Source organism: Sminthopsis crassicaudata, chromosome 4 (assembly GCF_048593235.1).
Source record: "Sminthopsis crassicaudata isolate SCR6 chromosome 4, ASM4859323v1, whole genome shotgun sequence".
NCBI lineage: Eukaryota > Metazoa > Chordata > Mammalia > Dasyuromorphia > Dasyuridae > Sminthopsis > Sminthopsis crassicaudata.
Window position 1 is genome coordinate 9,152,074 of NC_133620.1, and position 16,040 is coordinate 9,168,113.

At 42.1% G+C, this 16,040-nt stretch overlaps 1 protein-coding gene across 5 annotated transcripts in view; it reads right to left on the bottom strand.

Annotated features, from left to right (window-relative positions):
* The window catches only part of IL12RB2 (interleukin 12 receptor subunit beta 2), a 68,769-nt gene that overhangs the window by 39,197 nt on the left and 13,532 nt on the right, over positions 1-16,040 (bottom strand). For all 5 annotated transcript variants that reach the window (XM_074265683.1, XM_074265682.1, XM_074265681.1 and 2 more), the window contains 5 exons: positions 13,682-13,969; positions 11,398-11,512; positions 5,362-5,543; positions 3,709-3,851; positions 862-1,012 (listed from right to left, as the gene is read on the bottom strand). In XM_074265683.1, coding sequence (XP_074121784.1) covers positions 862-1,012; positions 3,709-3,851; positions 5,362-5,543; positions 11,398-11,512; positions 13,682-13,969 — 879 coding nt within the window. The remainder of the gene's footprint in view (positions 1-861; positions 1,013-3,708; positions 3,852-5,361; positions 5,544-11,397; positions 11,513-13,681; positions 13,970-16,040) is intronic.

Here is a 16,040-nt window from a genome sequence, read left to right on the forward strand (position 1 = left end):
ATTGTTTTGGGGTAGGAGCCACCAAAGGGATTGGCAACAAGGTGGAGCTCACAGACCCTCCTCAGAATAATGGCTTTAAATAACTGAAGGAAATGCTCTGTTTCCGCCAGAGATTACTAAAAAGTAGTGGAAATTTCCAAGTTCATGGTTCCCCTGAAATCTATCCAGAGACTCCACATTTAGAACCCCTACTCTAGGAGACAAAGGTCCTGTGGCTGGCATTTAAGATGCCCCCCAACCTGTTCCCCACCTTCCTCTCCAACTTATTCTTCTTCATTCCACCGATATCTTTGTGAATATCCAATATCGGGAAGCCCCCGATCCCTGCTCATCGCTGCCTCTTAGAATGGAGGCAGATTCCCCCTTCAGAGCTTTCCTCTGGTTCCATCTCCTTCACCAGGTCTTGTCTGATGCTGTCAATCCAATCAATCTAGCAATCAACAAACATTTCTATTAAGCACCTACTGTGTCCCAGCACCGGGGACACAAAAAGAGGGAAGAGACAGTCCCTGCCCTCAGTCATGAGTGCCTTATTCCTCTTGAAATATATTCGATATAGCCTTCATCGTTTGTGCATCCCTTCAAGGCTTGCAAAGCGTTTGACACATGCCATCTCATTAGAGCCTCTAACAATATCAGGAGGTAGGTGCTAGTACATTATCCCCATTTTACAGATGAGAAAACCGAGGTAAGCAGAGGTTGCTTGGGGTCATCCAGCGAGATGCTGTTTGGGACTCAGTTTCTTCCTCTGTAAAAGAAGGGGCTCTAGTCCTCTGACCTCATGCATGTGATTGACTATTGACCCGCATCTATAGGATGACCACACAAATTTGGATGATGAGTATCTTTGTGTGTGTATACCTTCTTCTGGAGTCCGAGTCCTCAGTACTTTACTCCAATCACTCCATCTTCCTTTGACAGAATGCAGCTTGGAGGAAATCTGAAATTCGTACTCCGTAAATGGTCTCAGGTTGTACAGGTCATATCTCCCTCCAGCATCAGTAACATGAACCTTGCAGCAGACAACAGAAGCAAAAAGTTCACCAGAGAACAATGAATATTAAGTAAAATAAGCTCAAGGGTCTTTTCAAGATGCCTTTCATTTCTGATCCTATGAGAAATCACATCGTCATCAGTTAATCTGCCTTTCTGATCACTTGCTCCGAGTTTTTCCTTATATGACTGTTCACTAAGCACCAACTATCTATCACTTGATAAGCATTTATTAAGTTCCTACTGCATACCTGATACTGAATTAGGTACCAGGATCATAAATACAAAGAATGAAACGATCTGTACTGAAGAAGCTTATACGACCTGGAGCCGATTATGTCTACCCACCCCAGGGATGACAACATATACAAATAACTATGCTACAACATAACCCACGGTGAATACAAAGTGCTGTATGTGGAATACAAAAAGACTGGGTTCTCTCTAATGTGTCTTAGTCCATGCAGCAGCTAGAGCTCTGGACCTGAATTCAAATACAGCCTCCGACACTTACCAGTGACTCTGGGCAGCCACCTAACCTCTCTCTGTCTCAGTTTCTTCATCTGTAAAATGGGGATAATGATAGCATCCCTTTCAAGGGTTAATGTAAAGATAAAATTTGTAAAGCACTTTGTAAACCTCAAAGAGATTTATGTATTACTACTATCATCATCACTATTATATTATTATTATTTTTACTTGTAGTAAGTTTGTTTTTAATATACATTGCTTTATGAATCATGTTGGGAAAGAAGAATTAGAGCAAAAGGGAAAAACCATGGGGGAGATAAAAAGCATGAAAAAGAAGTGAACATAGCATGTGCTGAGTTCCATTCAGTCTCCTTCATTCTTTTTCTGGATGCAGACGGCATTTTCTGTCCAGAGTCTATTAGGATTGCTTTAGATCCCGGAATCACTGAGAAGAACCAAGTCTTTCAGAGTTGATCATCGCTCATTCTTGCTGTTAATGTATATAATGTATTTCTGGTTCTGCTTGTTTCACTCAGCATCAGTTCATACAAATCTTCCCAGGCCTTTCTACAATCAGCTTATTCACCATTTTTTTAATAGAACAATAATATTCCATTATCTTTATGTACCACAACTTGTTTAGCTATTCCCCCATTGATGGGCATCCGCTCCTTTTCCAATTCTTTGCTATCACAAAGAGCTGCTACAAAATTTTTGCACATGTGGGTCCCTTTCCCTCTTTTAATATCGCTTTGGGATACAGGCCCAACTGTTGGATCAAGGAAGATACAAAATTTGAAAGCCCTTTTGGGGCACAGTTCCAGATTGCTCTCCAGAATGGCTATATCATCTCACAACTCCACCAACAATGCAATAGTGTCCCACTTTTCCCACACCCCCTCCAACATTTATCAGGATCATTTCCTGTCATCTTAGCTAATCTGAGAAGTATGAGGTGCTATTTCAGGGTTGTTTTAATTTGCATTTCTCTAATCAATAGTGATTCAGAGCATTTCATATAACTATAAATAGCTTTAATTTTCTCAAATGAAAATTGCCTATTCATATCCTTTGACCATTTATCAATTGGGGGTGACTTGTATTCTTATAAATTTGACACAGTTCTTCATATATTTTAGAAATTAGACCTTTATCAGAAATGCTGGCTGTAAAGATTTTTCCCCCCAGATTTGTACTTCCCTTTTAATCTTGTTTCAGTTGCTTTTGTTTGTGCAGAAATGTTTTTAATTTGATGTAACCAAAGTTGTCCATTTTATAATGTTTTCTAGTTCTTCTTTGGTCATAAATTCCTCCCTTCTGCAAAGATCTGAGACATAAATTATCCCGTATTCTCTTAATTTGTTTATGGTACCATCCTTTATCCCCAAATCACATACTATTTTGATCTTATTTTGGATGGGGTGCAAGATGTAGATCTATGCCAAGTTTCTGAAATATTATTTTCTAGTTTTCTCAAAATTTTTTGTCAAATAGTGAGTTCTTATTCTAGAAGCAGGAGTTTGGAGGTTCATCCAATACTACATTGCTATAGGTCTTGATTATTGTGTCATGTGTATCTAATCTATTCTACCAATCTACTACTCAGTTTCTTAGGCAGTACCAAATGATCGTTTATAATATAGTTTTAGGTTTGGTACTGCTAAGCCACCATCCTTTGTAATTTTTTAAATTATTTCTCTATTTCCCTTATTTTTGACCTTTTGTTCTTCCAGATGAATTTTGTTGTTATTTTTTCTAGTTCTACAAAATAATGTTTTGGCAATTTGATTGGTACACACTGAACAAGTAGATCAATTTAGGCAGAGTTGACATTTTTATTATATTAACTCAGCCTAACCACGAACAACTGATATTTTTCTAATGTTTAGATCTGATTTTATTTGTGTGAGAAGTGTTTTATAATTATATCATAGATAAACAACTATTTTAATTGTTAGGGATATAAAACCAAAAAGAACCATGAATATCATAGAAGTCTGTAACATTTATCAAAAGAGACCGCACAGGACTTTCAGGAATGACTCACAGGTGTATGTATACTTAAAGTCAAATCATCTCAGAGCCCCTAATTTCAGATTTTCAAAGAGATGAATAGCAATGATCAAGAGTTAGGTAGTAATATTGAAAATGTCTGATAAACCACTCTTACCACAAATATTATGTACTTAAAGGAAAAAGTGGGACCCCTCTCCCCTCTCCTTCTCACCACTATGGAAAGATTACCGTTTCCCAGGCTCTCTCATGGACTGGCCGGAATTGGAGGCGATTCAGCACCACCGACCCTTCATCCTCCCACTGCAAAGTACAGAAGTTGGCCAACAGCTTGGGAAAGTCAGCTCTGATGTCACTTGGAGGAAGAGGCTTCACTAATAACATAAACAAGAAAGGGAGTTAATTCTAGGGGTCACCAGTGGGGGTACTCAAGGTACAATCACTCATCCCACAGAACTACTTTCCCTGGAGCATAATTAACTTCATTTGGTGAAGTCCCACTTGTGATGAGAAAGCAAGGTGAGTTGCTAGGCAGGTATAGATGGCTCCCCCATAACCCTTTTACCAATAAGACAATGTCTACCATCAGCCCTGCTGATGGTTTCATTTAATTTTCTCATTTCAATGCTTTAGCAGATAAAGAACTTGAATTCTCAAAGATTCAAGTCCTCCCTCGGACACAAAAGGGAGGTCTGCATCTAGGTAAGTTACTGAAATTCTGTCTAGATGTTCTAGGATTCTGTGTTTTGAGCCTATTTTCATAAGTGGAGGGAGTTTCCACATTGGAAAGTCCCTATTCTGGTGAAATCATGAGTCTGGACTTTTTTTTTTTTAAATTTAAAGGCATTACTTTAATAAAATAATGAAATGAAATAATGACAAATGTGGGGGAAATGATCTATCAAGTTGGAAAGAACACAGAAGAAACCAAAAAGGAGGAGGAAGAATGAGGAGATGGTGCAATACAGCAATAAACATAGGACCTTTGGTGGGGGAGGGCTGGAAAGAGAAAGAAGAGGAGAAAAGAAAGTTTAAAGTTAATGGAAGGGGGAAGGATGGGGTGGGCAATGTGCTCTATGGGAAGGGAGGGGGTCACCAAGGGATATGAGAAAGTGAAAATAAAACAATTTCCTGAAATTCATTCTATTCGAAAGGTTACTCAAGTGATAAAAGAAATAAGCATTTATCACACTCCAAGATCCAGACAGTTTATCGACATAATCCAACAAATGTTTGTAGAATTTAATGTCCTTGAGGGCAGGGATTACTTGGGTTCTGTCTTTACAGGGCTATCCCTGGTCCAGTGTCTAGTACAAAGTACATAGAGAATAAAAGCTTCTTGAATTGAATCCGTATTAGCTTCTAGTCACTGGTCATACAGAGGTGAAAACAAAACTGAAGCTGCCTTCAAAGAGCTGACCTTCCACTAAAGGGGAGCTAACCCACAGCTAAGCATGGTAAGTGTAGCTAAATAAGCAGCGTTTCTTGGAAGAAGACAGTATTAGGAAGTTGAGGGGTCAGTGAGGTTTCCCGTGAGTATTCTGCACATGAGTGGACTATTGCACAAAGTCTGGGTTTCCAAGAGATGAATCAGGAAGCTTTCCAAGGGAAAGGGCCGTACAAAGAAATCTCTCAAGACATTTTTGGGGTTTTTGTTTGGTGGTGTTAAGCATGTGCAATGAAATATTGGTTGCCTTAGTAAGCGTTAAGTGTGTGTAAAACATGGTTCTTGGTGCAAAGAAACCAGGTAGCCCAAAGCTCCTCCAGAAGCTTCCCCATCCTCTTGGGGCACTTATTCGGGAGGCCGAGGAAAATAGCTGGCAACCCCCAGTGGTGAGAGCAGGGCATGCAGCGAGTCACACGGATGGTGGACAAGACACCCACCTATGTCCATGAAAGTGAACACCAACGGGAGGGAGGAAGAATTCCCCAGGCTGTTCTCGGCCACAACTCTGGCTGTGTAAATGGCTTCGGGAGAAGCCGGGTTCAGGCTTATTCCAAGATCCAACTCCTCAAGGTCCGGAGCACGGCGCTTCTCCAGATTGAAATCGTTTGGCCCCGTCAGCCTATAGAAAAAAGAGATGTCAGTGCCTATAAAGTGGCTCATGAGAGTCAGGAACCAGGGCGGGACTTGGGAACACTGGGTCCTAATCCTCCCTCAGATTCTAGCTAGCTGACTCAGTTTCCTCATCAGTGAGATAAGCGATATGGGCTGGGTGATCTTTGAATTCTCTTCCAGCTCTACTACTACTAGTGGTCTACTACTACCACCACCACCATCACCACCACCGCTATTACTACTATCACCACTATTATTATTACTATATTGCAACTACCACTGCTACTACTAGTAACATCACTACTACTCATACCTCTACTACCATTACTACTATCACTACCACTACTACTGCTGCTGCTATTACTACTACTATTTCCACTATTACTACCACTGCAACTACTACTACTACTATTTCCACTATTACTACCACTGCAACTACTACTACTACTATTTCCACCATTATTACCACTACTAATGGCATTGCAACTACTACTACTTCCACCATTACTTCCACTAATGCACTACTATTACTACTACTACTTCCACCATTACTTCCACTAATGCACTACTATTACTACTACTACTTCCACCATTACTTCCACTAATGCACTACTATTACTACTACTACTTCCACCATTACTTCCACTAATGCACTACTATTACTACTACTACTTCCACTAATGCACTACTATTACTACTACTACTTCCACCATTACTTCCACTAATGCACTACTATTACTACTACTACTTCCACCATTACTTCCACTAATGCACTACTATTACTACTACTACTTCCACCATTACTTCCACTAATGCACTACTATTACTACTACTACTTCCACCATTACTTCCACTAATGCACTACTATTACTACTACTACTTCCACCATTACTTCCACTAATGCACTACTATTACTACTACTACTTCCACCATTACTTCCACTAATGCACTACTATTACTACTACTACTTCCACCATTACTTCCACTAATGCACTACTATTACTACTACTACTTCCACCATTACTTCCACTAATGCACTACTATTACTACTACTACTTCCACTAATGCACTACTATTACTACTACTACTTCCACCATTACTTCCACTAATGCACTACTATTACTACTACTACTTCCACCATACTTCCACTAATGCACTACTATTACTACTACTACTTCCACCATTACTTCCACTAATGCACTACTATTACTACTACTACTTCCACCATTACTTCCACTAATGCACTACTATTACTACTACTACTTCCACCATTACTTCCACTAATGCACTACTATTACTACTACTACTTCCACCATTACTTCCACTAATGCACTACTATTACTACTACTACTTCCACCATTACTTCCACTAATGCACTACTATTACTACTACTACTTCCACCATTACTTCCACTAATGCACTACTATTACTACTACTACTACTTCCACCATTACTTCCACTAATGCACTACTATTACTACTACTACTTCCACCATTACTTCCACTAATACACTACTATTACTACTACTACTTCCACCATTACTTCCACTAATACACTACTATTACTACTACTACTTCTACCATTACTACCACTAATACTACTATTATTGTGAGAAAAAAAAAAAAACAATTTCCTAAAATCCATTCTATTCTACATGTGTACTCAAGTGATGAAATAAATAAGTATTTATCACATTCCAAGATCCAGACATTTTATCAACATAATCCAACAAATGTTTGTAGAATGTAACATTCTTGAGGGCAGGGACTACTTGGGTTCTGTCTTTACAGTGCTATACCTGGTCCAGGTAACTACTACTACTACTACTACTACTACTACTACTACTACTACTACTACTACTACTATTTTGCTACCACCATCATTGCTAATATCACAACTACTATCACCACCACGATGATTACTACCACCACTTCTACAATCTATATTTCCATAATACTTAAAGGTCATAGGACCTAAAGGTCTAGAGCTAGAAAGACATCAGGGGTAATCTAGTCCAATCCTTACATTTACAAATGAGGAAACCAAGGTCCTGGGAGTCTGACTTATATGGCAGGTCTGAAAATGAAAAGGACTGCAAAGCCACTTAGATAGTTTCACCTCCTCATTTTACAGATGAGAAAACTAAGGCAAACAGGGGTTAAATGCCCAAAGTTCTAGACCTAGGACTTGTTAAGTATGGTCAGTTTTGTTACTCCCATTTTTATAGAAGAGAAAACTAAGACTCAAAGAGTGTGAGGGGATAACAAGATAATTTGGAATTTAAAAGAACCTTTGAGATCATGCACTTCAACCCCGTCATTTTACAGATCAAAGCATCTACCTTAGGTTTATATCCCAAATAATCCAAAAAAGGTGAGGTCAAGGATTTGTCTATCTGTACAAAAATATTTATGGCAGCTCTTTTTGTGGTGGCTAAGAATTAGAAATAAAAGGGATGCCCATCAATTGGGAAATGGCTGAAGATTTTGTGCTATAAGAAATGACAAGCAAGATGATTTCAGAAAAACCTGGAAGGACTTTCATGAATTGATGAAAGTAAAAAGAACCAGGAGAACATTTTAAATAGTACCAGCAAGATTGTGAAATGAAGAATTCTGAATGACTTAGCTATACTCGGCAATAAAATGATCCAAAACAACCCCAGAGAATAAATGATGAATACTATCTGCCTCCAAAGATCTGATAGATTGAATGCAAATTGAAGTGTGCTGTTTTTCCATTTTCATTTGTTTTCTTTTGAGTCTACTTGTACAAAATGAGTAATATGGAAATGTTTTACACAATGGCACTATATAATCTCTGATTATTTACCATCTCAGAGAAAAGGGAGGGAAGGGTGGTTAAAAAGGGAAGGATTGAATTTGGAACTCAAAATTAAATTAAAGTGTTTTAAAAAATACAAGAAAAGTAAGTTGAAAAATTATAGCATCTATCTCGGAGTTGTTGTAAGGATCAAATAAAATAGATATTGTAAAGTGCTTTGAAAATCTTAATGCAAAATATAAATGCTGCTACAGCTATTGCTGCTGCTGCTACTACAATTACTACTACTTGCTGCTGCTACTACTTGTTGCTACTGCTACTACTACTACTACTAATTATTACTGTTACTGCTTCTACTACTACTGCTACTTGCTGCTGCTGCTACTACTTGTTGCTATTGCTACTACTACTAGTATTATTACTGCTGCTGTTGCTTCTTCTACTACTACTACTACTAATTATTACTGTTACTGCTGCTACTACTACTACTACTTGCTGCTGCTGCTACTACTTGTTGCTATTGCTACTACTACTAGTATTATTACTGCTGCTGTTGCTACTTCTACTACTACTACTACTACTACTAATTATTACTGTTACTGCTGCTACTACTACTGCTACTTGCTGCTGATGCTACTACTTGTTGCTATTGCTACTACTACTAGTATTATTACTGCTGCTGTTGCTATTTCTACTACTACTACTACTACTTATTACTGCTACTGCTGCTACTACTACTGCTACTTGCTGCTGCTGCTACTACTTGTTGCTATTGCTACTACTACTAGTATTATTACTGCTGCTGTTGCTACTTCTACTACTACTACTAATTATTACTGCTACTGATGCTACTACTACTGCTACTTGCTGCTGCTGCTACTACTTGTTGCTATTGCTACTACTACTAGTATTATTACTGCTGCTGTTGCTACTTCTACTACTACTACTACTAATTATTACTGCTACTGATGCTACTACTACTGCTACTTGCTGCTGATGCTACTACTTGTTGCTATTGCTACTACTACTAGTATTATTACTGCTGCTGTTGCTACTTCTACTACTACTACTACTAATTATTACTGCTACTGATGCTACTACTACTGCTACTTGCTGCTGCTGCTACTACTTGTTGCTATTGCTACTACTACTAGTATTATTACTGCTGCTGTTGCTACTTCTACTACTACTACTACTAATTATTACTGCTACTGATGCTACTACTACTGCTACTTGCTGCTGATGCTACTACTTGTTGCTATTGCTACTACTACTAGTATTATTACTGCTGCTGTTGCTACTTCTACTACTACTACTACTAATTATTACTGCTACTGATGCTACTACTACTGCTACTTGCTGCTGATGCTACTACTTGTTGCTATTGCTACTACTACTAGTATTATTACTGCTGCTGTTGCTACTTCTACTACTACTACTACTAATTATTACTGCTACTGATGCTACTACTACTGCTACTTGCTGCTGCTGCTACTACTTGTTGCTATTGCTACTACTACTAGTATTATTACTGCTGCTGTTGCTACTTCTACTACTACTACTACTAATTATTACTGCTACTGATGCTACTACTACTGCTACTTGCTGCTGCTGCTACTACTTGTTGCTATTGCTACTACTACTAGTATTATTACTGCTGCTGTTGCTACTTCTACTACTACTACTAATTATTACTGCTACTGATGCTACTACTACTGCTACTACTAATTATTACTGCTACTGCTGCTACTACTACTACTGCTACTAATTATTACTGCTACTGCTGCTACTACTACTACTACTACTACTAATTATTACTGCTACTGCTGCTACTACTACTGCAATTTGCTGCTGCTGCTGCTGCTGCTGCTGCTACTTACCTCTTCTTGTTCCTACTATTGCTACCACAGCTGTTCCTACTACTACTCTTCTTGTTGCTACTATTACTTCCTGCTACTGCTTCAGGTCCTTAGGAGGAAGCCCCGGTTACACTCATGACTGGTGAATACCCAAGAGGAGAAAAACACTTCACTCAGAAGCAGATTAATTAGAAGAGCTGAAGATTCAGAACCTGACAAAAGAGATTGAAGCCATCACAGAAGAGCTGGCTCCGTCTTGGGACGAGTGCTTTTACTTCAGGAGCAGAGAAAAGTCCTTGTCCCTTGTGCTAAAGACTGCAAAATGCTGCGATGTTGCAGTGAAGCATTACTATGAGATATGCAGAGAACTCTTTCAGGTCATCCTGAAGAGGGAAGAAAACTGGAAACTGCTCTTGGGGTTTGAGAGAAAAGCTTCAGATCAAATACTTTCATCAGCTTTGTTTTTCCTCCCTCAGGAGGTTCTTCCCAAAGAGATAAGCTCCCCAAACCTTTCCTTAAGCTGGAGGAGGAGCTGAAAGCACAAAATGAAAAGAATATTCAAAGGGCGATAAGTGATGGAGCAGTGGGAAATGCCTCCTTCTGAGAAAGGGAAAGCAAAGCAGGAGAGACATCTAATGCTGCTGCTGCTGCCATTCTAGGAAGGAAGCTAGACTGATCACAAGGATCCTTCTCCAAGGATTCACTTAATCCACTAGATCGAAACCAAAACCAAACCAAACAATTGAGCTGAACAAACTTTCTTCAGGAAAAGAACAAAAGAAAACCCCTTTTCCTTAAGAATGTTGAGTGCTGGGGATCAAGTCCTACAAGGCAAGAGTCACGGCTTCCAGCCCAGCTCTGTCCCATGTTGTGGTGGAAGCTCAGTGTTTGGAGGAGTATTGACTAGAGAACCAGAAGTGACTCCCACTGTATGGAGGGGAAACTGAAACCCAAAGGGGGGTAAAGGAACTTGGCTGGGGTGTCATCAGTGGCAAGTTTGGAACTCAGGTCTTTGGACTCTAGGATGAGCATGCTTTCCACTGGTCCTTGTTCGTTGGACCGGTGACATACCAGTGACATGTTGGGCTTTTGAATTGGATTTAAGTGAGGCAGCGTTCCTCGGGGACTCCCTAAAGCCTCTTCTTTTGGTGATAAGGGAAGTGGTCTCAGGGAGCTGCGTTAGGGGGCTGAGACAAAGGCTAGGACTGTATCACTCACTGAAGGGTGTATACGGTGTACAGGTGGGTGTCTCTTCCTTTATCCCAGGTGCAGATCACATGCCCCTGCTCTCCCAACTGGCTGCAGGACAGGTTTTGGGGCTGTTCTGGAGTGACTTAAAAAAAGAAGGCAAAGAAAAACAGGGTTAATAAGTCTGACAGCATCTGAATCTTACTGAAATGGTAGCACACACAGATTAAAAACAATAATTTAGATTAATAACAATAATAATAACTAGCATTCATGTAGCTATGATTCTGTGCTGGCCACGATGCTAAGAACCCCTTGTCAACATTATTCAGTCAATATTCAGCTTAATCATGTGATAATTCAGCACCTAAAGGCTAGACACACTGTGCCCCTGACAGTAAGCAAGGGAGCCATGCTCACACTAGTGAAGACCCACGTCTGCTCTGTGCCCTGTGGTCAGGGGACCCTGAATCTTGGGTGGGAAAAGGCCCTAGGGGTCATTGAATGTGTCCTGCTTATTTTATGGAGAGGAGACCCCCCCCAATCTTGACTGGAGTCCCAGAAAAGGAGAGAGCGTTCCCAGGCTCTGTTACAGCTTGGGCAAACATGGGAAATGAACTGTTTCCTGTGAAGATGGTGAATTGAAAGAGAAACTCACATCTATCTCCAACTCCCTGAACAGCTGAGCCCCCCTCCTACCCATTACCTCTCCTCCTGTCTAGAGGCAGAAGGCAGCGTGCTGCACCCTGCCCTGACACTAAGAAAAAGGGAAAGCTGCCAGGTGTTCATTAACCCGCTGCAGGTGCTTCCTTCCTCATGACGAGTAGCAGGTTTGGTGGGCAGGAAGCCATGACCCAGCTTCAGATCTGCTCTTAAAAGCGCCGAGCTCGGGTACAGGCCATGAGAATGCCTGAGAATAGTGACCCCGGGCCCACACACGATTGATGGGAGCATAAACTTAGACCCAATAGGGAGCTTTGAAGTCATCAACTCCCCCCATACCCATTTTAAAGATAAAGAAAGGAAGGTCGGAGAAAAATGAGCCGACTTGGTGAAAGCTGTGGGCAGGAGCCCCCCAGATGCAGGGCCCCTTCCACCTCGCCAGTTCTGCCCGGAGGAAGGGGCGGCTCTAGGAAGGGGCGGCTCTAGGAAGGGGTGGCTCTAGGAAGGGGCGGCTCTAGGAAGGGGTGGCTATAGGAAGGGGCGGCTCTAGGAAGGGGCTTTCTGGACTAAGCCATGGGTAGTCTCATGCCCCTTCTGGACACTTAACTTTGGGTTTGTGAAGTGACTTTTTGGTATTTCAATATGATTGGTTGCCTTTGTAATCCCTATAATGACCTTACGCCGTGGGGAACATTTTTCTGAGAAGGGAATCACAAGCTTCACCAGAGAGTCTGGGGGGAAGGTGTCCGTGACTTAAAAGAAGGCAAAGAAGTTCTGGTCGGTCAGACACGGACAGAGCCAGGACTAGGCCATCTTGGAAGAGCCTTACTCCAAGGGAGAGAGAGATGGAGTGAGCGAGACAACAGACGAAAGTATCCCGAGAAGCTCTACGAGACCCCTTCTGTAGCCTGGAGCTACTTAGGGTCCTACTGAGGGACTCTGGGCTGTCCCCAGGGGATCTAAGGCCACCAGTCCTCCATCAAACCTAGAGAGAACTAGAGTCACTTCGTCACAAATCGACACTTTTGTCGATGGAGTGACTCGGTCACAGGAAGGAGGGGAGAAGTGACTCGCAGACAGCTTCCCTCAGCCCCCCCAGCTCCGCCTGCTGAAGGTCAGGGTCACTCAGACCTGTGGTGAGAACACTCAGAAGCCTGGTGCAGCCAGGGGAGCCCCGGAACACCCCACTTTATGGATGACGTCAGGGCCAGGAGTCGTTCAGAGAAGTCTTTGCCCCCAGGGAGGCAGGGGGGCGACATTACCTTAGCTCCCCGTCAGTCCTATCTTAAGCAGGTGCTACTACGTGGCAGGCCGGGGATACAATAAGGGGCGGCACACAGTGTCCTGGGAGACACAGCACGCACACAAGCACATACAACGAGCTGTCCACGGTCCGATTTAGGAATGACTAACAGAGGAAAAGCCCGAGGCCGGAGGCGCCGGGAAAGCTTCCTGCAGAAGAGGGGACGTTAGTTGGGATTTAAAAGTCTCAGCCTGGGTTAAGAGTGTTTTCCTGTATCTCTTTGGGCGTATGTTCCAAACGTGAGGTTCTAGAGCCCCCAGGACTGGGACACACTGGGATGCATCCGCTATTCCGAGCCTTGTTTCTCCCCCCGAAGCCCAGGAAAGCAGGAGAAGGGGAGCCACTCACCGCCCACAGAGACGTCGGCCCCGCACACCTGGCTCTCCCGGCCGCCGCCGCAGGACAGCTTGCACACGAACACGGTGGTTCCGAGCTGGAGATCCGAGACCAGGACGCTGAGGACGGGGCTCTTCTGGGAGCTCAGCCGGATGCGGTTCTGGTAGAAGGTTAGCTTCTGGAAACCGGAGGGGCGAGAACAGCCTTGTGTGGCCTTCAAGAAGCACGAAACATTGACCGTGGCCCCAAGCGGAACCGTCTGGGCGGGACTCACGGTGATGACTCCCCTCCTGCACACATCTGCAATGAAAAACACGGGACCCTTGAGGACGTTTCCAGGGGCATGGCGGATGTGGCAACGTACAAAGCCCGATGACGTCATTCCGGTGAAATCCTGGAAGCACCTTGAGGTGCCATTCCCGTTTTATTCCAGTTTCTCAGTGAGAGACAATAAAGACAAATACATGCAAGCAAACAGAATCGGCTTAAATTAGCAGCATCCTTAAAAGCACTGATAACAACAAAGGGTAACTTCCATGTAAAAACACAGTCACAATCCCATTTCAGAGCCCTTTTAATAACAATGGGTGGCTTATCTTATTCCATTTTTCATCCAAGCCTTTCCACTAGTCTGTGATCTAAGACCACGGGCATCATCCTCCCCATTTTCTACGGAGAGGCGGCAGAGCGTAGAAATAAAGCTCCTCACTCCCCAGAGTCAGAAGCCTCCAGTCCTAATCTTGCTCCTGCCACTCAGTGCCCCTGGCACCTCTCGGACTAGGATTCTTCATCTGCTAAATGAGAAGGCTGGAGATCAGTGGGTTCTTCCAGCTCAGAAGCTGGGATCCCAGGACTCGCCTCGCGTGAAAACTGGATCTTCTCGACTCCAAGGGCAGCACTACCCATTAGGAAAAGGAAGCGAATAAGCATTTGTATAGTGCCTGGTCTGGGCTAGGCCCCTTTTAAAAACCATCTCATTTAAGACTCCATGTGAATCTAAATTCGGTCCCAGAGGCTTATTAGCAGTGCGACCTTAGTCAAGTCACTTAATTTGTAGTTTGTCCACAGCACTACCTGACGTATCCTCTTGCTGGTATGGGTTTCCTTTCTTTTTGTCTCTTCCCTAAATGTTCCCTAAGCATGTCTTCCCTTCTAAACATATTTCCACATTTAACATGCTACAGAAGAAAAATCAGATCAAAGAGCAAAAAAATGAAAAAAGAAGAAAAAGCCAAGAAAACAACAACAACAAAAAGTAAAAATACTATATGGTGATCCACATTCAGTCCTCGTTCCTTCTCTGGATGTAGATGGCCCTCTCCATCACAAGTCTATCGGAATTGGCCTGAAGCAGCTGGTATGGGTCTTCAAAGAGTTTGCCAGCATCTAGGTCCCCGCATGCTGAAAAGACTAAGTCAGGATGGGCAGTCTACCATGGACCTATCCCTACAAAGTAAATTCCTGAAGGGCAGCAACTGCTTTTGCTTTTTCTTTCTACCCCCATGTTTACACAATGGCTGGCATACAGTAGGGGCTTAATAAATACTTGCTGATTGAAATGAGGACTAGCCTAAGCAGGAACACCCGAGATCATCACAGCACCTGCTAAAAAGTGGCTATTTCTTTCAGCCCATCTGTTCAGTTACATGGAGGTTGCAACTTGGGTCATTTGGATGCACACCCACAGAACAAAATCGCAGCTCTGACACGCTGAAATATCGATGATAACGGCGAACGCCATCTGATCTCCTGGCATCTGCTTCTGCACTTATAGTATATTCTTAATCAGATGAATTAGCCATGCTTACTCCCTCTACCAGATTGCACGTTCCAGAAGGAAAGTCACCACAGGAGCTAAAAGGGACCTTTGATTTTACAGATGCATGGGATTAAAAAGTATCCAGCCCAAACTGTACCTGAACATGCATGATTCTATGATGTACAGTCCAGGTGTTTGAGAGATGACACATTAAATATGTAAAGCTTAGGCTTGGAGACAGCAAGCTGAGGAGATAAATCCTGCACTGGACACTTACTAGTTCTAGACTAGGGAGAGATGACAAACTTTGCCTCAGCTTCTTCATTTGTAAAATGAAAGGGATGCAAATAAAGCCTCTTTGTCAGCTTACCTAGTTGTCATATTTCTTGTATGGATTGAGATATGTTTTAGAAGGGAAGGGAATAAACCTTTATAGAATGTGCTGATTTTTAAAATATTTTTCATTTGATTCTCTCTGTGTCTCTTTCTTTTTTTTTTCTTTTTTCTTTTCTTTCTTTTTTTTTTTTTTTTTTTTGCTGAGGCAATTGGGGTCAAGTGACTTGCCCAGGGTCACACAGCTAAGTATCTGAGGGAAAATTTGAACTTGAGTCC